At 45.3% G+C, this 27,500-nt stretch overlaps 1 protein-coding gene across 2 annotated transcripts in view; it reads left to right on the plus strand.

Annotated features, from left to right (window-relative positions):
* LOC121867517 overlaps positions 1–27,500 on the plus strand; it is a 134,264-nt gene that overhangs the window by 50,950 nt on the left and 55,814 nt on the right. For both annotated transcript variants that reach the window (XM_042367493.1, XM_042367495.1), the window contains exon 3: positions 13,626–13,887. In XM_042367493.1, the coding sequence (XP_042223427.1) occupies positions 13,762–13,887 (126 nt within the window). In that variant the 5' untranslated portion in view covers positions 13,626–13,761. The remainder of the gene's footprint in view (positions 1–13,625; positions 13,888–27,500) is intronic.

The raw sequence follows: 27,500 nt of genomic DNA on the forward strand, positions 1-27,500 counted from the left end.
ATCATCATTATTTAAGTCACCTGTGTAAATAAGTCAGTGAAGAGTGTTTTCTACACGAGACTGCAACACGTACACACACCTGCAAAGTGACCAGGTGTGTACATACAGTGAGGTAACTAGCGGTAAAATACCCAAGAGAGTTTGTCAATACCTGAGACCCGCAGTGACCAGCAGTTTGTGTGCCTGTGTGTGTGTGTGTGTGTGTGTGTGTGCCTCTGTGTGTGTGTGTGTGTGTGTGTGTGTGTTTCTTTTTGTGTCAGCGTCTGTTTGTTTGTCTCTCTTTGTGTGTATGTTTGTTTTCTGTTCATACTTGTTTCTCGTTTTAATCACAATTTTAAAGGAGACAACTTTCTGTTTTAATGGGCCCCTGTTCTAATGGGTCCCAGTCTTAATGGGCCCCTGTTCTAATGGGTCCCAGTCTTAATGGGCCCCTGTTCTAATGGGTCCCAGTCTTAATGGGCCCCTGTTCTATTGGTTCGTTTAGGTCAGATTGGGACCTATTAAAACTTGCCCTCCCCTTATCACATCCGTTTTCTATGATGATAATAAGGGGGTAACCATTATATATATCTACCATAACTCATTTTACGAGTATTATAAATATATTTGTCTCAGGATCCCATTATAACACAGACCCAGTACTATTGTGGCCTGGTAACCTGTTTAACTCCATAATAATCAGTGTTAAGTAATCGTGTGTGTTAATCTGGTTCTGCCGAGTATTTGTTGAGTCATCTCTCGTTGGGTTATTTGTTTGGAAAGATCACGAATGATTTTTTTTTTGTTCGTGTTTGTGGAAAGAGTTTAATTAAGATCTTTATTTGTTTGTGTCACGTGTTGAGTGTGGTAGATGTGGACTCCTTGTGTTAATTATTACACCTGTGCTGGGCCACTGTTCTGCAGGTAGGTGTGTGACAGGTGTGAGGGAGGAGGAAGGTGGGTGGGAGGTTACTGGGATGGGAAGGTAAAGGGGCACTAATGGAAGGGTGAGGGAGGGGGAGCTGGGAGGGGAAGGAAGAGGTTAGTGAGGGGGCGGTGGAGTGGGAAAGAGGGTTAGCTAGAGAGAGAGAGAGGAAGAGGGAAGGAAGGTAGGAGAGGTGGGAGGGAGGCATTGCACGAGTAGAGAAATGGAAGAGGTCAGCCTTGGGAGGGTATAGGTCAGCCAGGGTCAGGAGCACCGTGACCTGTGACCTCACCACTGGTAAATCTAACCCTCTGTGTGTGTACATTTAGTCCATCATGAAAGTGTAATGAACGCCGGGAGTCCATCTTGGTGTGTGTGTGGACGTGGGAGCAACGAGATCCTTAGCGAGGGAATGGGGAGGTGTGTTTTATTTTCAGGATCACGTGACGTTAATACATTCTAACCTAACCTAACCTTCTGTACCCTAATCTTACCTGTGGGGTGATTTCCTACCTGTTTTAACCCCTAATTAATCAAACCTTACCTGTGGAATGGTTTAGGTTGAAAGTTAGTGATGAGGGACGTAATACTTTTAACCTTTGGGACAACACAACTTTCTCCTCTTGTCTTCGCTAATCACCCGAGACAAGAGTAGAAAAATATGAAGAGATTTTTGCTCCACGTGAACAGTGGTTGATTGTGGTGGTTGGCCCTAGAGAGCTTTCTCCTGGTGCTGGGAGGGAGGGAAGGGAAGGGTGGTAAGGGAGAGAAGGGGAGGGGAAGCATGAAGGGAAAGTGGAAAAGGGAGGGAAATGTAGGGGAAGGAGGAAGAATAAGATGGAAGAAGGGAGGCGGAGGATGAAGGGAAGGGGAGAAGGTGAGGAAGAATGATAAGGTAGGAGAAGGGAAGGGAAGGGAGAGGAGAAGAAGAATGAAGGTTTATACCCTCCACACCCCTCCACGTCATCGTACAGGTGTGCCCCCCTCCCTCTCAGTGCCCTCGTCTTTACCTGTTCATTTATTCCTTATTTACTCACCTGTGTTTATACTCGTTGGGTTTTAATTATATATCTATTCTCTCTCTCTCTCTCTCTCTCTCTCTCTCTCTCTCTCTCTCTCTCTCTCGTGTAAACACCCGCCTTGTTACTCCGTGGTGGCTGTATACGGGTCACTCACAACCCAACCTGCGGGTCTCGGGTTCGACTCTCTTTATTCTCAAGTGAGTGGTGAGATTGTTGTTGTTGTTGTTTTTGTTCTTTTCGTCTTCTGATCGATTTTTCTTTTTGTTGTTGTTCTTCTTCTTCATCATCATTATTATAAACCTTTATCTACCCTTTATCTATTATCGTTATTATCGCAATCCTCCTCGTCCTCTTTCTCGTCTCCTCCTCCTTCTAGTTCTTAATATCACTTCCTCTTCTTTGCTTTATCTCCCTCACTTCCTCCCTCACGAAAGATGGGCATTGTTGTGCTTTTAACCTAACCTAACGTAACTTAACTTAACCTCACCTTCACGTAATCCAAGCTAAATTATCTGATTAATCTCTCTCTCTGGTTCAGGTGTGTCCTAGTTTGTTGTCTGATTATTAATTAGAGACATAAGACAGGTGATAACAGGTGTGGTGGTCAGGTAACCCTCGCTATTAACTGGTGACGTGATAAGTGGGGTTATTATATCAGGGTCACGCGCCGTTGTTGCCATTAATGACGGGTCGTGTGTGTGTGTGTGTGTGTGTGTGTGTGTGTGTGTGTGTGTGTGTGTGTGTGTGTGTGTGTGTGTGCTATTATCTTGGTCTAGTAACAATAGGAAGGTCACATAATCTGTATGCTTATGACACAGTGGGGTCTCTCTCTCTCTCTCTCTCTCTCTCTCTCTCTCTCTCTGAAGGCTTCCCGGACGTGATAATGATGTGACACTGTACCTCCTCTCCTCTCATTACCTCCCTCTCCTCCCCTCCCTCCCTCCTCCCTCCCTCCCTCCCTCCCCTCCCTCACTTTCCATCACCCTCCTTCTCTACCACCACCAACCTATCTCCCTCTACCACCATTACCACACCACCACCCCTACTAACACAATTCATTTACCGTGCCACCAACTAGTTCACCTCACCCCCCGCCACATACCTGTATACGCCATTGAATTGAAACAGTTTATTTAGTCAGAAAAACACAGACACAGAGTGGATAATAATAACAATATTAACATGGCTGAGCCAGTTGAGAACCTGAGCTCTCTTTGAGGCACCTGATATATACTATACATTTATCTCAAGGAAGTATTATGTAACATTTAGTATCATCTGGAATAGTACAATAGCATGGTGGTAATAAGAACATCTCATAATGTTACCACGGTTATCACTTCAATATTTATTAATTTTATTTATTAATTTTTATTTTTTTGGTTTTTTTATTTATTTATTTATTTATATATATATACATAAATTACAGTGGAATTTAAAAACATAAGTATAATGGGCAGCAGTACAACCTGGGGTGTACAGTAATAAGGTTGAACAAGAGGACAGAGCTGTCAGGATTATGTCTAGTTGGCAATTATATTTATGGCAATGGTAATTACTTATCTATTAACATGATAATTTCCGAGATTGTACTCAAGATTGTAAAAAAATCCAGAAATCGTTGTTTACATACGTCACTGTAGACAGGAATGTAGACAAACAGTGATGGCATGTAAGATGGATGTGTTGTGAGGCTCCTCGTCGTGTTTATATTCACCAGGTGAGTCTTTTTACGGGGCTGTGTTATTCATGAGGGCAGAGGTGAGGTGTAGTGCTATAGGGAGGTGATCAATGGTGAGAGAGAGAGAGTGTCCAGGTGGTCCTCGGATACAGGTAACAGGTGTGTGTGTGTGTGTGTGTGTGTGTCACGTGACCAAAACAAACACTAACGACGTAATTCTTGTTTATGATTAATGAGTGTGTTTTGCAGGTCGCCAGCCATTCCTATAACAGTTCCGTATGGGTTAATGGGGAAGTTTTTTAATGGGTGGATGGGGGGGGGGAGGTTGAGGTAAGGGGAGGAGTCAGCGGTTTATGAAACAATGGGAGGTTCGTGCCGTCACGTGGCCTCCTGATTAATGACACACGGCCTACTGCCTCCTAGTCCTCCTCCTCATCCTCCTACTGGGCCTACTGCTGCTGCTTCTTCTTCTTCCTTCATTGCCGTTTTCTTGTTCCTTCTCCTCCCCCTCGTTCTTTTGTTCCTCCTCATTTTCCGTGTCTTATTCTTCTTTCGTTTCCTCCTGTCTGGACCCTCTCAGCCTACTGTGAGTATTGCTACTACTACTACTACTACTACTACTACTACTGTTGTTTGTGTACGCTGACTGACGCTTCCTGTCCCTGCTGTCTGCTTGTTTGGCCCTGCTGTGTCACACTCCCTGCTGTGTCACACTCCCTGCTGTGTCACACTGCCTCTACCTGGGCCTAATGTGTCCCCCTTCCCTCACCTACTCATCTGTCTGTCCATCTATCCTTCCCCCAGTCCCTCCCTCCATCTGTCCAACCATCTATGCACTCCTCTTAAACCCATCTCTCCATCTATCCACTCCCTCCTCCCACAAGCCATCCACACGTTCACACTTCTCTCTCTCTCTCTCGTCTGCTTTTATCCACTAGTTACCCATCTCCTTCACCTACCCCCCCCCACATACCCTCTCTCACTCCCCTCCCCTTACCCCTTCCCCCCCACTCATTACCTGGGCTCATTACCTCACTAATTAACATAATGAGCACCCTAAAATTGTCTATTAATTTACATATTATGACCACCTATTACACTGTGGTCTTGGTCTGAGGAGTGTTGATGTGAGTGAGGATATATATATTTTTTTAATGTAGTTACCGTTTTGTTTCCACTTTTGTTCCGTTTTCTTTGATTTGGATCTTCTCTCTCTCTCTCTCTCTCTCTCTCTCACCAGTAGCTCAGAACGACACAACCATTAACATACAGTAGAGGTGAGGTGAGGGTGTACCGTATGCTGTAGAGATAAGTAAGCCGTCATTACTGAAGCTCGGTGTTGGGGGTGATTACTGTGACCCCACCCACCCGAAGGACCATTAGTCTTTCCTGTCATGGCCTTCTACTGCGACCCCTACACCGAGGTACTGTGTCCACCTTCCTTCCTTCCTTCCTTCCTTCCTTCCTCCCTCTCTGTCCCTCCCTTTCATTCCTTCCCCTCTCTCTCTCTCTCTCTCTCTCTTTCTCTCTCTCTCTCTTTGGTAGAGAAAGAAGAGATTAAAGAAGATAAGAGAGGCAGAGGAATTGGTAACTACGACAAGAAAACAAATGGGCAGTGATTAGTCTTACGGGTTAATTGATTCTAAGACGGATATAACTTATTAGTGAAGGAGATACTCACCTGTTTAATTAAGGTTTACCTGTTAACAGAAGGGCTAACGGAGTCGCTTACCTGTTTAGTTAACGGGAGACTTACCTTCTCAACGGGTTTAACAGGGGTATAGGCCTACCTTCTTAACAGTAAAGATGTACGTATAGGCCTATATACCCCCTACCTTCTTAGCAGTAGGGGGGAAGTACTTGACGTTCTTGAGTGTGTGTATGCAAATGAGATGGAATTTTTATCAGATTATGGATAGGTTACGTTAAGGGTAGGTTAGTTTAAATTAAGGTTAGGTTAGGGGTAGGTCAGGTTAAGTCTAGGTTGCGTTAGTGGCAGGTCAGGTTAATTTTAAGTTAATTTAAGAGTAAGTTAAGTTACGTTATGTTAGACGTTGGTTAGGTTAAGGTTAGGTTCTCACTCCTATAATTATCAAGACCCAAGTTTCTCCCCGTAAAACTCACTTGACAAAGACGCCATACATCTTCCATAGAGTAATTGCAATACCTGTAGCTGGGCACTCACCTTCGCTAATTTACAGGTGTGCCCCATAGAGTCATTTGCATACTGTAGGCCGCTGGGAGTGGTGAGAACAGCATTCCTACCTCATCATCCCACCCACCCACGCCCCCAGCCACCCACGCCCCCAGCCACCCACACCCCCAGCCACCCACACCCCCAGCCACCCACACCCCTTGTAACCTGATATTTCCTAGTGTTTCTGGAGTATATAGGGGGGGGGGGAGGGGGTGTAGTGTAGGTGATACGATTAGTGGTGATAGTATTGGTAGTGATGGTGGTAGTGGTGGTAATGGAAGTGGTGTTGGGTGTGGTGGTAGTACTGGAGGTGTGGTGATGATATAGTCACACACACACAAGGTTGCGTCAGCCATTCTTCTTCAGACACAACCAACCATACCTCCTTCCTCGTATGCAAATGATCCCCCCCCCCCCGCACACCCCTGCTGGCTATGCATCCCCTGCCATACTTTATCATGGTGTGTGTGTGCTATGCCGTGAACAGTGTGTCTCAACCCAATACACCTCACACTAATAATAATGTTGTTTGGTGTCCCCTCGAAATTGAGGATGACGGGCCCAAGGGCCACCTAGGCGTGAATTTGTTTAAGGTGTAGAAGCTGTCGCCAACACAACAACCACACCCTGAGTTAGCTGCATGACCCACTGTCAAGGAATAATCCGAGAAGACCGGACAACTTGTCAACTGCACTGGCTAACCATTAACCCGGAACACGCTCCATAAATCGATTAACATCCAAGTCCCCAATTACTGCTGGGTAGACAGAGGCAGGCAAATGGCGTAAGGAAACTTGCCCATAGTTTCACCTTGCCCGGGGATCGAACCCAGGTCCGCTCGATTGCGAGGCGAGCATCCTGACCATAACACCACCATAATACACACACATACAACCCCCTATACCCACCCATACACCCATATACCCACCCATACACCCCTATACCCACCCATACACTCAGTGAGGTAACCATCCCTAAGACTGTGGCCACAGGACACCTTCAGATATCATTAAGGCTCAGGTGATAGAGATGTTATCACAGAGTATAAGGTATATGCCATCCCATCCCTTATACCCTATACTGAGAAGCCCCGAACCTATCCCGTATATCTCACCTGGCTATATAAGGTTCCCACAGGTGAGTTAAGACCACAGGTGAGTTAAGACCACAGATTAGAGTTATTTTTATTGGGGTGTACAGGTATGGGTGTTGTACGTCACTTGTTATAGACGATTACACCTGTTACACCTGGCCCCTATAATTGGCAGTCATAACACAGGTGAGCATTACGTCTTACCTGGTCATATGGGCATCACCAGGTAAGTTATGGCATTAGTGGTTATAATTACGCTATCGTGGCAAATCTTGTAGAACTCCGTGCGTGTGATTGGCTGCACGTAACCACCAATCACTCACAAACCGCTTGTTCCATTTATCAAGACCAATGAAACTCGTTTTCTATGGAGTGGTTAAGGGACGACTCATCTAGGTTCATCTACTCCGCCCCTCCCCCTTCCCACCCCTCAACCCTCCTAGCGGAATCTGTACCATCCTGGGGTCTCTCTCTCTCTCTAACCATCTGGACAGGGAATTAACTCTTGTTGTTATAGGGTTCAATATCTGGTCAATCAGGGTTAGTTGATGACCTTTATTGGTGAGGGAGAGTTGATGTGTAAATGAGAAACATGACTACACACTCACACTCAGGTAGTTTAATATATTAGCTTTCGTAACCATGTGTGTCTAATTTGAATACATGTGTGTGTGTATGTATGTGTGTGTGTATGCGGTTGTATGTAAGTGTGATGATAAGTGCTCTTTGTGCCTTTAGGGTTGAAGTCTTACGTTAAAGGTATGGAGTTTTCGATACTATAGGAACGAGATGGATAGCATTGTCATCACCTGAAGATAGATATACTTGAGAGGGTACTGTATATACTGTAAGGGTTTAAGTCTTATGGTGAAGGTATGGGGTGTTCGATGGTTCAAGGTCTAGTTGGTTAGCACTGTCCTCACCCGAAGACCTCCTTGTGAGATACTGATACAATTATTATTAGACGAGATAAAAAAGAACACTTGGCTACCCTCGAACGCGATGGGTTGTTTATCATATTACTCGGTGCAGATGAGACGACCTTACTGAGGTACTTGTCTGGGGTTCCTAAAGGTCCTTAAGTTAGTTTGGGTCCTTATTTGTTAAGAGAAGGTATCTTAGTTGGCTAATAGTCTTAGGGTGGTGTGTGTGTGTGTGTGTGTGTGTGTGTGTGTGTGTGTGTGTGTGTGTGTGTGTGTGTGTGTGTGTGTGTGTGTGTGTAATAATAACAATAATAATTATAAACGGTTTATTAATAGAGTTGCAGCAGGTGGCTGAAAATATACAGACTTACATTTGTGTGTGTGTTATAACTGATGAAAATATGAAGTTTAATTCGCCATAGATGACTTCACTGAGGGATGGGATGAGATAGTGTGTGATATGATGCTCCTCTCGGCTGCTAGGAAATGTGTATATGGTGGAAATGGGGAATAGAATTGACATGTGATTAGGTTAGGTTATGATCTATTCGGTTCGACTCCCTCAACGTAGCAGAGACCCGCTTATAACACGTGGGGCTGAACACCTGGTGGTTAGCCCCTCCACCACCTGGTCTACCCCCTCATAGTGTGGGTCGTGTACACACTCTTCTACCCAGCTGGTACCTCCTCCACCACCTGGTCTATCACCTCATAGTGTGGGTCGTGTACACACTCTTCTACCCAGCTGGTACCTCCTCCACCACCTGGGTCGGCCTCCACACAGGTAGGCTTACGTGGTCAGCTTCCTAAAAAAATGGAATAATTTATCGATCCTATTTGTAAGATCTGACCACCATGGCCGTCTTGTGCTGGTCGTTGTAGGCGAGAGTGGCCGCTATACCCGGTGGCCGCTGTAAACTAACGCAGATTTATGAGGGAAAACCTGTCAGTCAGGACCCTTGCAGAGTCTTATAATAATAGCTACTACTGCTACTACTACTACTACTACTACTGCTACTACTTTTTTAATGGCCTCCAGCCTCCCCCAATAGCCATACCTACTACTACTACTAATTACTATTTCACCATAAAGACACAGACATCATAAGTTAGTGTGTAGTGAGGATGTCTGTATTGTCCAGATAAATATGTTGGGCCGTAGACTAGCTGAAACTTATGGTAAGACAAAGAGTTTCACTTTACATATATTCAGACGAGGAAAAGCCATTATTTACAGAGTGAAATGTAAATAGCGAGGCTGATGTTGACCGATAACAGGTTTCGGGACTTATTCTTCATATTTATGACCCATTATCTTAGGTGTTTTGTGGCGCCGTGGGTGATGCTTTCAAATCACAACCTAAAGTTCCCTGGTTCGATCCCCTCAAGGCTCTGTGGGGTGTTAGATTTCTTTCTCTTTCTCTTTTGTGTGGAGAGAGAGAGAGAGAGAGACTCACCACTATCGTATATACCTTTAGAGACGTATAGTTGACTCACTCATATAACCACCTCACATTACCTCACTACCACCTCACATTACCTCACTACCACCTCACATTACCTCACTACCACCTCACATTACCTCACTACCACCTCACATTACCTCACTACCACCTCACACCTGTTCCTCACTCTACTCATTCATGTCTCGTGGAGAAGAATGTCAACATAGAGACCATTTATATTTGACTATGTTTATATTTTTCGCCACTTGATGCTAATGGGATGTTTTTTTTAGGAGGGGGAAGGGGAGGGGGTGTGAAGGGAGGGGGGAAGGGAGGGGTGGGGGAAGGGGAGAAAGGTGGAGGGCAGGGCTGGAGGAAGGAGGAATGGGTTGGGGTGCATAGCAGAGGGGGTGGAGGGGAGGGGGAAAGAAGGGGAGGGGAAGGAGGGGAGGGGAAGGGGGTCTGGTGGTGCGGCAGGAGATAGGGTTCTGGTTGTTGTGCCAAGGACGGTGTAGTGGGTTCTGTTAGTACTGTATTGGACATGAGTTGTGTGAATGTTAGTCTCTCTACACCAGTTACTTCAAGGAGTAGGACTGTACACAACAACGACGACAGGAGAAAGAGGCACAACAGCTGCTTTACTTTCCTACGTGTGTGTGTGTGTGTGTGTGTGTGTGTGTGTGTCGTCCAGTATATACACCTGACTTACACAGCGTTTGACTGGAAAAACTCCACCAAGACCTGACAGCCAACACGCTCAAGTGAAATGAAGTGAAGACTCTCTAACTCTAACCCTTTTAGGTCTCTCTCTTTCTCTCTCTCTCTCTCTCTTTCACTGTCAGTCTATCTATCTGTTTATCTCTTTCTCTCTCTCTCTTTCACTGTCAGTCTATCTATCTGTTTATTTCTCTCTCTCTCTCACTCACCCCGCCGCCGCTCCTCAAATATTTAAACTACGATGGTTATCTCGCAGAAGGAGGCGCAGGAGGAGGCGCAGTGTATCTAATATCGTCATCACATTCTTAATTTTTTCATTCAGGGCCTCGTATTGAATCCTCTGAAGGGATGGGAATAATTTTTTAATACCCATGATCGGGGAAGTCAAAAGGCTATCGTGCAGGGAACCAGACAGGTAGGACCATTCATATGCAAACGACTGTACACCTTCCTCCTCGTCCGAATGTTCTCTTGTGGCTTTAAGGGGTGAGGGAGAGGCAGGGGAGGGGAGGGGGAGAGGATGATAATGACAGACGAACGCTTATGGAATATTAAATACCTAACCTAACTTTGTGGTTATTTTTGTTTGCCTTACCTCATCTACACGGCTTATGGGGTTTGTTTGTGGCGTCGTTTTAACTGTGTGTTTGTTTGTCGTTGTTTGGGAGAGAAAGTTAAGGAAGGTGTTGTCACGACTTGTTCACCCGCTTGAAGAAATAAAGAAATTGACTTAGGTTTTTTTTTTTTAGAGTGACTACAGGTAATTATGTTCACACACACATTGTTGATGATATTGATACATAGATAGCTGATATTGACACATACACACACACACATTGCCAGCCTGCTACCTTCCTTCTACAGTCCTTCCGAGAAAAAGATTTAATAATAAGTAGATGATAAGGATCTGGAACACCAGCCGTTTCAGGTCGTGTGTGTGTGTGTGTGTGTGTGTGTGTGTGTGTGTGTGTGTGTGTATAAGTACAGCTGGCTGCTATGTGTGTAACCTGTGTGTACACAAATGTGCTTGGATCTGCCCAAAGTTGGCAATAATTGTCTACCCTCCTTAGGGGTGTGCAGACCTCCCTGTCTGATCACTGTTCTCCTCTTCTTCCTCCTCATCTTCTTCCTCCCCATCTTCTTTCCTCCCCCTCATCTTCTCCTCCTTCTCTTCCTCCTTCTCCTCCTCCTCTTCTTCCTCCCCCTCCTCTTCCTCCTCCTCTTCCATGTGGATCCTGGACAGCTAGACTCATTGATGCATCTGGCTGCATCTGGAGTCGAACCCAGTATTAGTCACATGCCTGTCGAGGGTAATCACCACTCATCCACCGCCCACCATTGTTGGTCCTTGGTTCGAATACCTGTGTGTTAGGGGGAATTTAGGTAACAAACAACAACAATAACAACAGTGTCGAGGAAGAATTGATTTCCAGGACAGTAATGGCGGCGAAAGTATCAGAGACTCGACGCCTCAGGTTGATTTAGGAGGAAGGAGGGAGTATTGTGTGACCTCCTGTGACCTGGACCCACGATCACCTGGTTGGGGAGGAGGTGGAAAGAGGAAGGAAAGTTTGAGTAAGTGAACGTCTCTCTGGACTGCGGCGTGATGTTATGTGAGCCTAATTTATAGACTCATCACACTGGACACAGACTCATCTGTCCAATCAGCGTGTTTGCGTCAGATTGCGTCACGGGTCCTTCACACCAATTAGATCGAGTACACCTGAATACGTCATTACTCTTCCTGACCAATCAGCTGACAGCATCAAGATCACGTCACAGGAGGGAGATGAATGACGCGTCTTTATTGTGTTAGTGGAGAGAGAGAGAGAGAGAGAGAGAGAGAGAGAGAGAGAGAGAGAGTATTCAGTATTTATTCCCCGACGCAGGATGATGGAAGCGTTATGTCATGGCATTAGATGTGTGTGTGTGTGTGTCTGTTTTTCTGTCTGTCTGTCTGTCTGTCTGTCTGTCTGTCTGTCTGTCTGTCTGTCTGTCCGTCCGTCCGTCCGTCTGTCTGTCCATTATTCTCTATGGGGGATTAAACACCATTTGTTATTACATATTAAATCATGTTTTATTTTATACTATGATAATTCTACTTAACTCTTACACTAAATGAATTGATACAGGTAATAAAGGTACAAGGTATTATTGATTAATTATTTGGTCAGGTGAAAGATATTTACAAAACAATGACGATACCACACACACACACACACACACGTCCCTGCCTCTGTCAGTCCAAAACGGCGGAATTTTTTTTATCCTTAGGTGTATGAGCGTGTGGCGAGCGTGTAAGAGCGTGTATGAGCGTGTATGAGAGTGTATGAGCGTGTATGAGCGTGTATGAGAGTGTATGAGCGTGTATGAGCGTGGTGTTCCTATAACTCGTGTATGCTGTGGTATAATGTATGGATATAGTGCGTGGGTATGATATATGAGTATAATCTTTGCCCGTAAAATCTGAGTTATAGTGAGTATTATTTACAAGTCTAATGTGTTGGTATAATCCGGATTTAGGTAGACAGTTGGTCCAGTCCCATAGGCTTTTGGGACTTCTCCAGTGCTCCATAAGGGCGTAGTGCAACCCTCATGTAATAGGACTTGATTCTTCGGGAAGGAGCGAGTATAGTACTGTCTTAACGCTGGGGGTGAATCAGCAGTGGTGGGGGAGAGGGGGAGGGAGGAGGGAAGGTAGGGGTTGGGTTGGTGGAGTGGGTAGGGGATGGTGGAGGGGGGTGAGGGAGTGGAGATATGTCTGGAATATTGAGGAAGGGAAGGGAGGGGTGAGGGAAGGGGGGGAAGGAGAAGCACGGGAGAGATTAATGGGATAGCGACGTTTTCTGAAGGTTGATGGAAGGGGAACGTATGTGGGGAGGACCTGTAGGAGTGTAGGACCTGAAGGAACCTCTACCGGCTGTATTCCCTCAAGGATTCCTATCAGTTTAGGACGTGCTGAGGAAAGGTTATAAGGTACCTATCATCCTATCAGTGGCCTGAAGGATGTCGAGTGTTGTTTGGAGGATAGGGGTCGGTGTCATGCCAGGGGATGGGGATAAGGTAGAGGGTGAGGTGCCAAGGGTAAGGATAGGTGAAGGATGTCAGACCCAAGGGTAAGGATAGGTGAAGGATGCCATGCACAAGGGTAAGGATATGTGAAGGAAGTCATGTCCAAAGGTAAGGATAGGTATAGGATGTCATGCCCAAGGGTAAGGATAGACCAGGATGAGGTGCCCAGGAACAAGATACACAGGTAGGTCGAGAGGGGCAGGATAGATACCAATCACGACTACCTTCAGATGCCCCAGGTGAGTGCTGTATCGTCGGGGTGTTTCATTAACCTGGTGCTACTCCTCCAGTGCCTTCAGGTAAATCCGGTTCTTCTGGTTCATCGTCTGTTTGTTAAGAATGGGTCGGGTGAGTGTGTGTGTGTGTGTGTGTGAGTGTGAGTGTGTGTGTGTGTGTGTGTGTGTGTGTGTGTGTGTGTGTGTGTGGAGTGTGTGTGTGTGTGTGTGTGTGTGTGTGTGTGTGTGTGTGTGTGTGTGTGTGTATTTGTCTTCCGTTATTATTATTATTATTATTATTACATATTATTTTATTATTATCAAACATTCATACTAACTCATAATTTCTCCAACAGATGACCGTATCAGCGAGGTCAGAAAGTCAGACTGCATGCCTGACCCTGGCTCCGTCATCCGGGCAGCATGAAGCGACGCAAGCACGCCCACGTCCACCTGCTGTAGATAACCCATAACCACGCCCTCCAGGGAGAGATGGCCTCCACCAGGACCCCGGGCCAGAGGACTCGTGGCCAGTGGGGGTCAGAGGTCACTCCACCGGCCAGAGACCCCCCCAATGACCCCTACTCCGAGATTGAGTTGTACCTGAGGAAGGCTGAGGTGAGTACAGTGCCACCTGTTGTTGGACTAATTACAGGTAGACGATATCCCATTGGACTGATTACATGTGGGAGGTGGAGGTAGGGAGGGGAGGATAAAGGGGGGAGGGGAGGGTGGGAGGTGGGGGTAGGGAGCAAGAATATAGGGAGGGGGATACAGGGCCAAGGAAGGAGGGGGAGGGGAAGGGGGGACTCGGGGGGGGGGAGATAGGGACGTCCGTGTAAAAGTGTGTTATCTTAATGGAATTCTTCTGGGGTGCTGGAGAGGCTAACCCAAGGACCACCACCATCACCACCACTACTATCACCACCACCATCATCACCACCACCATCACCACCACTACTATCACCACCACCACCATTGGCCGGGGTGTGAGTTTGTAAGGGCCATGGTGGTTTTGAGGGCCATGTTTAATGGCCCACAAAACATAAGGTAAAGTCTGTCTCATTTGGAAGCCATTTTGTACTTTATATTTTTTATGCTTTAGGTTAAATTAAGTTAGGTTAGTGTTAGGTTAGGTCTGGTCAGATTAGGTTAGGTTAGGTTAGGTTAGGTTAGGTAGGTTAGTGTTAGGTTAGGTTTGGTTTGTACAATAATACCGAGTTATCACCAGTCTTTAGCCTGACCAGAACATATTGTGAGGCAGGGATTAGAATATCTTTTAAATCCTATTCAATGACTTTTAAACACGTGTAGATGACTAGTATCATCATTCTCCCTCCTACTCCCCCTCCTCCTCTACTCCTCCTGAAACCTCTTATCAAATCACAGAAGCTATAATTGTTCTCGTGAGGGAGGTGAGGTGAAGCAGAGGCGGGGAAGGGGGGGGACATCTGGTTGAGTTTTAATTACAGATCAGGTAATCACAAAATTGCTCTTGGCCTTATTGGTGATTAGGTTAGGTTAGGTTACACACGACGGCTGGTCTGAGAGGATTGTTCTTCTCACCGACAAGATGGGATTGGTGATATTGGTGACCGTAGTGGGTGTTAGTGGCATATGAACCATCACCAATTTCGGGGGTTTATACCTGTTCCTAATTGGTGACTGTGGTCCTTCCTCTATATGGCCCACCTTGCTTCTTTGGGAGGTCGTGTTGGGTAGAGTTGTGGGGGTGTGGGTGGAGTGGTGGGGGTGGGGTGGAGTTGTGGGGTGTGTGGGGTGGAGTTGTGGGGGTGTGTGGTGTTGTGGGGGTGGGTGGAGTTGTGGGGGTGTGGGGTGGAGTTGTGGGGGTCGGGGGTGGAGTTGTTGGGGTGTGTGGGGTGGAGTTGTAGTGGTGTGGGTGGGAGTGGTGGGGGATACAGGATCTTCCTTAGTATATATTATCGTCTGTGTGCTTGTCATTACAAGTGGCTGTTCGTACCTGTACAAATTGGCTTACCTGGTACTACGTCACCTTCTGGAATTGGTACTAATTATTTTTCAGGTAAGAGAGAGAGAGAGAGAGAGAGAGAGAGAGAGAGAGAGAGAGAGAGAGAGAGAGAGAGAAAATCATACATGAACCTTCTCACTGGGACACACACACACACAAACAAACAAGCAAACATATCACGTGACCACAGTTAAAGGGACCGAGTTTGGTTTAATAAGTCCTGCTCAACAAACAAGGCAATTAGCTAAGTGTGTGGGCTGGGCCACACTGTGATATACTGTGTGTGTGTGTGTGTGTGTGTGTGTGTGTGTGTGTGTGTGTCGAACTCAATTTCTTTCACCTGAACCAAACCGACTCAAATTTCCATACTAAGACCATGTGTGTGTGTGTGTGTGTGTGTGTGTGTGTGTGTGTGTGTGTGTGTGTGTGTGTGTGTGTGTATGTGTGTGTGTGTGTGTGTGTGTGTGTGTGTGTGTGTGTGTGTGTGTGTGTGGTTCACGACAGCAGCCTGGATACTTGAGGGTCTGGTGTGTGTCAGGCAGGGGGGCGGATCCAGCTTGGGAATATGGCGGGTGGAGGGTGAGGTGAAGGAGTGAGAGAGAGGGAGGAGGAGAGAAGAGAAGGAGGGTAGAGAGGGATGAGGAGAGAAGAGAAGGAGGGTAGAGAGGGAGGAGGAGAGAAGAGAAGGAGGGTAGAGAGGGATGAGGAGAGAAGAGAAGGAGGAGGAGTAGAAAAGAGAAGGAGGGTAGAGAAGGAAGTAATTAAGACATGAAGGAGGAAAGATAAAGAGGAATAAAGGTAGAATAGATAAAACACTGAATGGAAAATATGGAATGGTAGGCAGAGAAAGAGAGGGAGAGTAGGAAGGGAGGGAAGGAAAGGTTGTGTGTGGAGGTCTTGTTAAGCTGGTGTAGTGTTCTTACCGTGTTACATACTGTTAGTTCTCTGCCCGCGCTTGTGTTCATCTCTCGCTACACCTTCAGTCATTCTCTAACATACAAACAAGATTCATAATTTATCCCCAGAATGTTTACTTTTTAATGGTTGGTCTTTGAAAATCATAAAAAAATAAGACTGGTCCTTGAAAATCATAAAAAAATCACCGTTGCTCAAGTGTGTTTTGGTGTAAATTTGTCTGGGGTTGACGTTGATGTGTTTATTTTACGGTTTACGATTTTTTTTTTACAATTTACGAAGTTTACGTTATCAGAAGAGACCATAAATACGGGTTCTGTAAGGCCAGTGTTGTGAGGTATGGCTGTTATACCCTGGACACTGTAGAAGACTCGTTTATTCTCCTAACGCAGACCTCACCGCTGTCCATGTCTCTTCCTACTGTTGCTTCGTCGGCCTCCAGTCATGAGTTGTAAGTACGGGTTCAGATTCTCCTCAGTACAGTGATAACCTCTCTATAACGGACTGTATAGAGAGGAATGTTCGTTATATAGGGGTTTCACTGAATACTTACAAGTTTGTTAAAAGTAGTGATTCCAGTCTCACATAGTTCCTACAAGTGAGAGGTAGTCGAGTGAGAGGTAGTCGAGTGAGAGGTAGTCGAGTGAGAGGTAGTCGAGTGAGAGGTAGTCGAGTGAGAGGCGAGAGTCTTATACATTGCTGAGTGTCTTGACTGTGGAGTAAGACATTATCATCAGTATATATGAATGTGTTGAATACATACATACATAACTACATACATACATACATACTTATTAATGTATACATAGAGTGCTACTTTACCTCTTGGGAATTAACTACTGTGCGTGCCTCTCTCTCTCTCTCTCTCTCTCTCTCTCTCTCTCTTTTGGAATCCTCTGTACAATTTTTAGCTTAGCTCTGGTGCGAACGTGTTATTTTGGGAGGAGGGTTGCCGTGGAAACAAAGAGAGGGAGAGAGAGAGAGAGAGAGAGAGAGAGAGAGAGAGAGAGAGAGAGAGAGAGAGATTCGTTTGTTTCTTTCGTTAATTTTAGTAGGTTTATGTATAGTAATATATGTGAATGTGAAATAATACTAATTTTAATCTAACCAAATTTTCAATGTAATTTTTTAGTTATATTTACGTAAGTTACCTAAAACCTTAAAAAAATATGTAGTGTTATTACTGTATTAGTATGTATCTTAAGTACTATTAAAGGGATATATGCCAAAAACAAAAACACAATAGGTCGTGTTATTATTAGTATGTGCTTTAACTGCTTCGTGTACAAGGCCACATATTTTACAGTAGAATACTTTAACAGAATTTAGAATAATCTCTGTATGGTTGTAATATGCGACAGAAGTACAGGGAGAAATGATCTAGTTTAGTTACCGCGTTAGTGTGTGAGGGCGGGGCACAGTGAAAGCGCCTTGAGAGAAAACGTAATAATAACGAAATATTTTTTAAGACAAACTATGATATATTTTCTGTTCTAGGTGACCATTATTTATACTGATTTTACTGTGATAGATTTACCAACAATATGCCCGATTTTGAGTTAATTATCAAAATGGATGTTTTTTATTTATTTTTTAATCCATAGATGATGAGTTTTTTTTAACAAGTTACTTAAAAAGAAAAAGGAGAGAGATTTGAGTTAAATAATGATAGTGGTTGTAATATTTAGTGTGTGTGTGTGTGTGTGTGTGTGTGTGTGTGTGTGTGTGTGTGTGTGTGTGTGTGTGTATGTGTGTGTACCATCGTTATCTCTGACGACCATTTACACCGGTGATTAAGGCTCATTTTAATGGCGTCCTTGAGGTATTTTAAGATAATTTTTATTAGTCAGGAGTAGTTAAGATGTGTGGGGGGTGTCACCTTACGATAGGGCTACGATTCTCAGAGGTTCGTAACTTAAGGGAAAACGTGTGGATCTCATTTAAGCTACCGATATATTGTATTCTGAAAGGCTCGTAAGTTAAGGGGGGACGTTTCTAACTCACTTAATGTACGGTAAGTTAAAGGACGTATCTTGAGTCCTTAAACCGACGACACAAAGATGGATTCTCAAAGGGTCTTATGGTAGGCTGAGAGAGAGAGAGAGAGAGAGAGAGAGAGAGAGAGAGAGAGATGTAAGTGAAAAGGTGGATGTAAATATAGAAAGAAACGTATAAGGTAAACAGACAGACAGACAGACAGACAGAGACAGACAGAAACAGACAGACAGACAGACAGACAGACAGACAGAGGGTGAGAGAGCACATATCTGTCTCGTCTACCTCGTTTAATCTCTGTCGTCTGAAGGTCAACTGTTTTTTGTGTGTTGTTATTAATCAAGCTAATTAGGGAGAGAGAGATGGAGACCGTGTGAGAGAGGGAGGGAGTGAGAGAGAGGGAGGGAGGGAGAGAGGGAGGGAGGGAGGGGGAGAGAGAGAGAGAGAGAGAGAGGAATACTACATAGATCTTTAGATGGAGAGAGAGAAAGGGAGAGAGAAAGATGGTGATAAAGGGAAGAACAGAGATAGATAGAGATAGTGTGTCATAACAACAAAACAGTAATAATAATAACTCTAACCTAACCCCCCGAGGTAGCATTATGGTGTTTAATATATCAGGTGAAGTAATCTAGGGGGCCTAATCTTCAGGTGATCCAAAATAACACTGAGATTCTATAATGTGTCCCGGGTATTGTTGTGGTGGCTGTATGTTAAGCATTGTTTTGTCTAGTATGATCTACGACCAGTTCAATTTTAAGTAACTGTAGTGATGTTGATTCTGTTTGGAGCTTAATTATGTTAGTATAATCAACTCGTAATTACTCTAAAAAAACGAGTTAATGTTTGTTGGGTTGTGTTTGTGTTTGATTTGTTGTTTCTTGGTGTTTGTGGGTTGGGTAACGGTGTTTTAGGCGGCAGGTGTTGTCATGAGGAGGTCGTTCATCCTGGGATAAACACGGTGGACGAGCTGCTTACCTGAGGCAGGGGAGGACTCAGTTACACCTGGTGATTATCGCCACAGTTTGGGTCTAACTGTTGCAAGTTGCATAGACTACTTAGTGTTGCTCAGGTCCACCCACCAGGTGTTGCCCAGGTCCACCCACCAGGTGTTGCTCAGGTCCACCCACCAGTTGTTGCACAGGTCCACCCACCAGTTGTTGCACAGGTCCACCCACCAGTTGTTGCACAGGTCCACCCACCAGTTGTTGCTCAGGTCCACCCACCAGTTGTTGCACAGGTCCACCCCACCAGTTGTTGCCCTGTGCTCAGGTCCACATCAGATGCTGCTCAGGTTCACCCACCAGGTGTTGCCTCAGGTCCACCCACCAGTTGTTGCCTGTGGGGTCCACCCATCAGATGCTGCACAGGTCCACCTACCAGCTGTTGCTCAGGTCCACCCACCAGTTGTTGCACAGGTCCACCCACCAGTTGTTGCACAGGTCCACCCATCAAATGTTGCACAGGTCCACCCACCAGTTGTTGCACAGGTCCACCCACCAGTTGTTGCACAGGTCCACCCATCAGTTGTTGCACAGGTCCACATACCAGTTGTTGCACAGGTCCACCCACCAGTTGTTGCACAGGTCCACCCACCAGTTGTTGCACAGGTCTACCCATCAGATGTTGCACAGATTCACCCACGAAGGTTTTTTTTTACATACAAGTTGAGAGATGAAGGTCATTGATCTGTGTACGTAGGCGTATTGATAGTGGACTAGACGCCACTAGTTATATAACCACGCCAGGTACCGTCTCTGTAGTCTTAACCCTAAATAACTATTGTATTTTAGGACTTACACTAAATCGTAACTTAAAAATCAATAAATATTTAGGATTTTAGGGTCCACGAATAAAAAAAATGGACCCTGTTGTATTTTTTCCTCAACATTCACTAACCATAATGTTGAGAGAATGTTGTAGAAGATTATCTAATGAGTTTAACATTCTTTATGTAAAAGGGAGGAGGGGGGGGGTGGGAGGGAAGGGACAGAAGATGGGATTAACCACAAAAACAGGATGAAAGCAGAGGAGATAACACGAACCAATTAGTAGAGTGTGATAAGTGAAACCCCTGATGAATACAGTATTGGGTAGGAACAGGTACTACAGGTACTTCAGGTAACAGGTAGAGATATAAAGACAGGTACAAGTATAAGAACAGACAGATGTAATTACAGGTAAAACTACAGGTAAATTAATATCGAAGTATCGTCAGGTATTAATGGCGGCGCACATCATCTGCGTCAACACAGTAATTAAATCATGTTTAATTTCACTCACGTCTTGAGGTGAAACTGGTTATGATTGGTGTACATGTAGTGTGTGTGGGGGGGGGATACTGATGTACACTGGTTATGAGGTACACACACACACACACACACACACACACACACACACACACACAATACACATATCAACAGTGTTTCTTTGCAATGTTAACAGGAACTTCGTCTCTCTCTCATAACAAACGCCGTAACATTCTGAATCTATCTCTCCATTAATTTGTTTATTTATCTATTTATCTCTGTCCATGATCTATCTATATCTACGCCTGTCCTTTAATCTCTGTCTGTGTCTATCTTATCTGTCTCTATGTATCTATCTATCGGAAAGTGTGGGGGGAGCTTCCTGGTAGCTGTCTGTCTGTCACACACCTGTACCTACTCATGATTAACTCACACAGGTGTACCTTATATGGATGTGGTAAGTCTCATAGGTGACGAACTGTGGACTGTGGTTAAGTGGATGGCATTTTACTCACTTAGAGATGGTACTGTGTGTTGATGAAGAGGCAGTGTGATGATGATGACAATAGAAGAAGAAGAAGAAGAAGAAGAAGAAGAAGTCAAGGTGCGCATTTCAGAGATGTGACCTTGAACTTTGACATACATACACTCATACATACACTGGCCGCCCTACTCACGTGACCCGTCAACTTGAGTAATAATGACTGCCTCTTAAGAGAAGCTTATTGTTTATTGTTGGTTATACAAGACGCAGCTCTAACGTCTGTGTCTTAGTCCATCATAGACGTATTAATATCGTCCTTTCTTCAGTTTTTTCTTCAGTTACATGTTGGCCATTTTGACTTAGAGAAAACTGAAGGAAAATGCATCAGAAATTATGAGTTTTGGGATAATATACGGCACCAGGTGTTGGGGAGGTGGCCGACAGGTGTACGCGCTTCGGGGGACTAATCATCACAGGTAACCAAACAAATGTTACCTTTAAAACTCGCCAGGTGTCGTTAATCAAGGGGTACTTCACCTGATGGCGCCTTAAGGGTTGTGTGAGGGGCCATTAAGGGCTGGTATAATGGTGTGAGGGGCGACAGGTGGACCTTATGAGTGAGCCCTTCACGTCCTTAAGATGCCTCGACTTATCCCCCACAGTTCTCTCACTCATAGCATCTTACCTAACCTAACCTAACCTAAACTGGTCCTCGACGCTCGTTAAGGTGCCCCTAGAGTAGTCCCTGGCCGGTACGTCACTCACGGGTGGTCGTACTGGTGCTGATGATGATTGTGACAGCTGAGGAAGTTGGGCGATAGTTCCGGCCGAGACAAGAGCCAACTGGAGAGAAAAGCTTGTTTGGGGGGCATCTCACCTACTAGAGGCTGCCATGTCGGGATTTGTCGACAGGTTATGTATCAGCCACGCTAACTGAACCTCTATGTTGAACCTTATTAGTCGGGAGTGTGTCTCAGGTGAGGTAGTTCTGTGAGGCGGGTGAGAGAGATTGATGCTGGTGTATGTTAAATATGGGAGGTGTAAGTTGAGGGAGGGAGGGACCCCTGGCCGCCCTCGTCCTCGCTCCGTGGTGATGGCGCGAGTCTGTCAGGCCCCGGCCAGGGAGTCGGACGTGGGGGATTGTTTGCTTTGCACATGTGGAGTTTTGTGGTCGGTAGTCCGTCAAGCCGAGCTCCGTTACCCGCCTCAACCACCTTAATGGACCGAGTAAACACTAAAGGCTCCTGTGGGGGCCCCTAGTAGTGTGTACGGCCCGACACTGACCTTGTTTACGGTGAATGTTTTTGTAATTAAGAGCGCGCGACCTACACACGTACTCATTCATGGGGCGAGGGAGGCCAGCAGCCGCTCAGTGTGCACAGTGCACCTCCCTCCCTCCCCACATGTGTGTAAAGATCACTTGAACAATGTGAATGAGTGTCCGGGAAAGGGAGTGTCCAGTTCGGGCGTCGTGTGTCTGGAAATGAGTTGTGCTTTACCGTAGGCCTAAAGGCGTATGCAAATGAGATATATTGAAAGGTGTTGAGGTGAACGGGCAGACTGAGTCACCGAGGTGTGCATACAGTTATTAGAAAGGTGTCTTGTATACACACAGGTGTCCCCTCTTGTCAGACACACTCAAAAAATCCTCTTTGGATTCCTACTTGAAACTTACCAGAAATAACTTAGAAGATTTAATAGTGACTCAGTGTGATAGTGATACGCAGCTCATGATACTTACCTGAGTACACACACCTGTTGACACATACTGAGTGATACCTGATACTCACCTGTCCTCGGGAGCAATTTATTAATAAAAGGTGATTTCAACTCGTCAAAAGGTGTGTGAAATAATGAACAGGTGACAGAGGTGTAATTTGTGTTTAAAGTGTTTGGAATAATCAAAGGTAATTGGGAATGATGATTTGTGTACACACCTGATGGAATATAATAGATTACACCTGAGTGGCTATAATTAATTACACCTGAGTGGATATAATTTCGATTACACCTGAGTGAATATAATCATTACCTGGATTCATCACCTGTTGGTCGAGTAGTGAATATTAATAGAAACTTAATTAAAAGGTAAGACCTGAATATATTATTACTATTATTATTATTATTATTATTATTATTATTATTATTATTATTATTATTATTATTATTATTATTATTATTATTATTGTTTTATTATTATCTTATTATTATTATTATTATTATTATTATTATTATTATTATTATTATTATTATTATTGTTATTGTTGAGTTTGTACATATAAACAGGTAGTCAGGTATTATCATTATCGAGTGATCTTAATCTCATCAATAAATTACTGAGACGAGTGATCTTGCCAATGATAACTGATGTACTCTAAGCTCGTGTGTGTGTGTGTGTGTGTGTGTGTGTGTGTGTGTGTGTGTGTGTGTGTGTGTGTGTGTGTGTGTGTGTGTGTGTGGTCATCGCCCCTATGTTAGTGTGTTGAAGGGTGAGGGGGGAGACAGCCCCTCCCTCTCACCGTCCCCACCTCCAGCAGCTGCCTCCTATGTCTTACACTACCAGCATCATCCTACATCACTCAGATCACTTTCACACCCTCCTTCCCTCTCTCACTCCCTCCCTCCTCCACACCTTCCCTTATACTGTATGAGAGAGAGAGAGAGAGAGAGAGAGAGAGAGAGAGAGAGAGAGAGAGAGAGAGAGAGAGACCGTACCATCAGTCGTCTCACCTTGTCGTCACGCCCCAACCTGGTTCATTAATTACCTGATTAATAAGGGCGGATCTACCTGTGCTGACCTCACCTGTCTCTGTAACACCAGGTGACCTCAAGAGACCCGAGTGTCAACCTAACCTAACCCTTGTGTGGTCATAGCGGTTCCCTTACCTAACCTAACCCAACCTAACCTAACCTAACCCTTGTGTGGTCATAGCGGTTCCCTTACCTAACCTAACCCAACCTAACCTAACCTAACCTAACCCTTGTGTGGTCATGGCGGTTGTCTGAGTCTTGGGATGAGTGGAAATAAGGTGACTGATTAGACAAGTTGTTTAGAGTCATCTGAGGTTAATGAGACACCTGGGCTTATTTTTACCTGATGATTAAACACCCTAACGTTACCTGGGAGGGGGTTAGGTTAAGTTTTGTTTAGGGTAGGTTAATGTAGGTTAGTTTAAGTTAATGTAGGTTTGGTTACGTTAGGTTAAGTAAGGTTAGGTGTATGTAGGGTTAAGTTAGGTTAAGTTATATAAGGTTAGCGTTAAATAAGGTAAGATTAGGTTAAATAATGTTAGGTTACATATGGTTAAGTTGTGAGTGTTAATTTGGTTATATATCACAGATGACCGCCAGGTGGTGCTGGAGGTAGATCTGTTACCTGTGTCCTGTTACAAGGTCTCTCTCTCTCTCTCTCTCTCTCTCTCTCTCTCTCTCTCTCTCTCTCTCTCTCTCTCTCTCTCTCAGCTGACTTGCGGCTTGGCAACACTAAGATATACTCAAGAGCATTACGGTGGCTGTTGACAACAGAGGTAGAGAGAGAGAGAGAATTTTGTCGTGTTGGGTGATTACGCCCTGTTGACTCCGGTCGTTTAGTGTGTGTGGTGGAGGGAGGGGCGGGGAGAATGAGGGAAGTTGAAGTGAGAAATAGGATGGAGATGGATGGAACAACAACAAAAACAACTAAACAACAACAATAATACAACTAAGCAACAACAACAACAACAAGACCCATGGCACAGTAAGGAGCAGTGAACCAGACAAGTGTCACCCAGTACCTTACCCCGCCCCCTCTTTCTCCCAAAGTACCTCACCCCGCCCTCCGCGCACCACCCCGCCCCCCTCCTCCCAGTACCTCACCCCTCCCTCCTCCTAGTACCTCACCCTGTCCTAGTACTCACCCCCTTCCTCCTAGTAAGTACTCCTCACCCCCCTCCTCCCAGTACCTCACCCCTCCTCCCAGTACCTCACACCCCCCTTCTCCCCGTCTTCTGGCCTTCACGCTGCGGTGGACTGGGCCCCTACGTCAGGTACAGGTGGTCGCTCAGGTGGTTCCTCTCCCCCCCTCCCTTACCCCACCTACATTAAGAAACATTAGTGACACGTATCTCATATATGGTTAGGTCAGGATAGGTTAGGTTAGGACAGGATAGGTTAGGTTAGGACAGGATAGGTTAGATTAGGTCAGGATAGGTTAGGTTAGGTTAGGACAGGATAGGTCAGGATAGGTTAGGTTAGGATAGGTTTGGTTAGGATAGGATAGGTTAGGATAGGATAGGATAGGTTAGGATAGGATAGCGTTGTGATGGTGCTTGGGATCCTCAAGGTTTAGTAAGGGTCCTTGATCACATTCCAGGTCACCCCTCAGGTAGGTCACCCCTCAGGTAGGCAGGTATGAGGTGGTGTGCTTGTGTCTGAAGGAGGGGCAGGGAGGAAGAGGAGGGGGGGACGGGGTAGGGGATAGGTGGGGGAGGAGGGGGTGTGGGGAGTGGGGGAGGGTATATGGGCGTGGTGGGCGTGCTGAGAGTGTGAGTGAGGACGGACGTTGTGGGCGTATTAAGTGAGAGATGGAGATATAGGTGAGAGGGAGAGAGAGAGAGAAACGTATCAATCACTTCCTGTGTAGTCTCCCGATAGCAGGAAGGGCAGCTGATAAATGACGGATGTTGACACACACACACACACACACACACACACACACACACACACACACACACACACACACACACACACACACACACACACACACACACACACACACACACACACACACACACACTCCTCCCTTATTTCTTCCCTCATTATGTATGCACACATCACACCATATACTCTCTCTCTCTCTCTCTCTCTCTCTCTCTCTCTCTCTCTCTCTCTCCCTCTCTCTCTCTCTCTCTCTCTCTCTCTCGCTAAAATTTGAGAAGCTGGGAATCGAAGTGTGTGTGTGTGTGTGTGTGTGTTCAAGTACTTTGCCCCGTTGTCCATCACTTGCATGGAGTCTTAGAAGGCAGGACATAGGAAACTTGTTGTGTGTGCGTGTGTATGTGTGTGTGTGTGTGTGTGTGTGTGTCGCCTCATCATCATCTTCGTCAGTTGATATATTTGTCCGTCCGTGGTTCTGTCCGTGCCCCCAGCGTGTAATTACCGTCCACTACCTTAAAGGGAGTTGTTACTTGCCAATTACTGTCGTTTTTGGTCAGGTGTGCTCTCTCTCTCTCTCTCTCTCTCTCTCTCTCTCTCTCTCTACCTCTCTCCTCTCTCTCAAGCCACCTGTAATACCTTCCTTAACACCTGTCAATATGTATCAACAGGTGTACAATTCACAAGACCAGCATAGTGTCTTAAGTGTCCGCCAGATGTCTCTCTTGTCGTGTGTGTGTGTGTGTGTGTGTGTGTGTGTGTGTGTGTGTGTGTGTGTGTGTGTGTGTGTGTGTGTGTGTGTGTGTGTGTGTGTGTGTGTGTGTTAATTTATTTATACAGTAAATATCTATTTGCTTATGAGGTGGAGGGGAGGGAGGGAGGGGGTAAAGTGGAGGTGTGGAGGGAAGGATGAAGGGAGAGGTGGAGGGAAGTCGTAGGTAGGAAACAATTGCTAAGGGAAGTTGATGTTTTGATTGTCTCTTTCACTCTCCCTCCCTCCCCCTCTCCCCCGTAGTTCCTCTCTCCATTTCTCCCTGTATGTCTCTCTCTCCCTCCCTGTCACCCTGCGTTCCTCCCTCTCTCCTTCCTTGACCCTTCTCCCCTCCCTCCCTCCCTGGCTGCCCCGTCAACTAATAAGGAAGTCAGGAAATGCTCTCCACCAGATACGTCAAAAGACTTCTGTCACAACCACAGATTCTTATACAACCTCTACCATAATGACAACCTCTCATGACCACAACCTCTACCATGACCACAACCTCTACCATGACCATAACCTCTACCATGACCACAAACCTCTACCATGACCACAACCTCTACCATGACCACAATCCTCTGCCATGACCACAAACCTCTACCATGAACCACAACCTGTCACAACCACAACCTCTGCTACTGTCACAATCTGTCATAACCACAGCCTCTATCACAACAACCACAACTTCTATCATAACCACAACGTTTACCACAATCACAACCTCTGTCATAACAACCTGTCACAACCATAACCTCTTATCACAACAACAACAACCACTATCACAACAGCCACACCAGGTTGTAAATGAGACACGGAACTCTCCAAATCTCCCATGTTGAATTATTACCACATAAATGAATTCCTGAACGTTCGTAAGTTGAATTTTCCTCGTAATTAGAGACGTCAACACTAACCCGATGCCTCACTTTACCACAAAAAGATGGATTCTCAACCATATATAAAGTTTTTCTCTTGAGACACAAATAACCTTCCCACTAATTTACTTAAGGTATCTGATTTTATCCTCGTAGCCGTACAGTATATATAAGATCGCCCTTGACTGTCTCATTAAATGTACGATTGAAAAAAAAATCCAAAATGGCTGCTAAAGTACACTAGATTTTATCGTAAACAGGAAGAAATTATACAGTGACGCTAGGAGAGCCGCCCAGTCAGCCTTACATTCCTGATTCTCTGAGGATAGTACGG

This window comes from Homarus americanus, unplaced genomic scaffold, assembly GCF_018991925.1.
Source record: "Homarus americanus isolate GMGI-L3 unplaced genomic scaffold, GMGI_Hamer_2.0 scaffold23598, whole genome shotgun sequence".
Classification (NCBI taxonomy): domain Eukaryota; kingdom Metazoa; phylum Arthropoda; class Malacostraca; order Decapoda; family Nephropidae; genus Homarus; species Homarus americanus.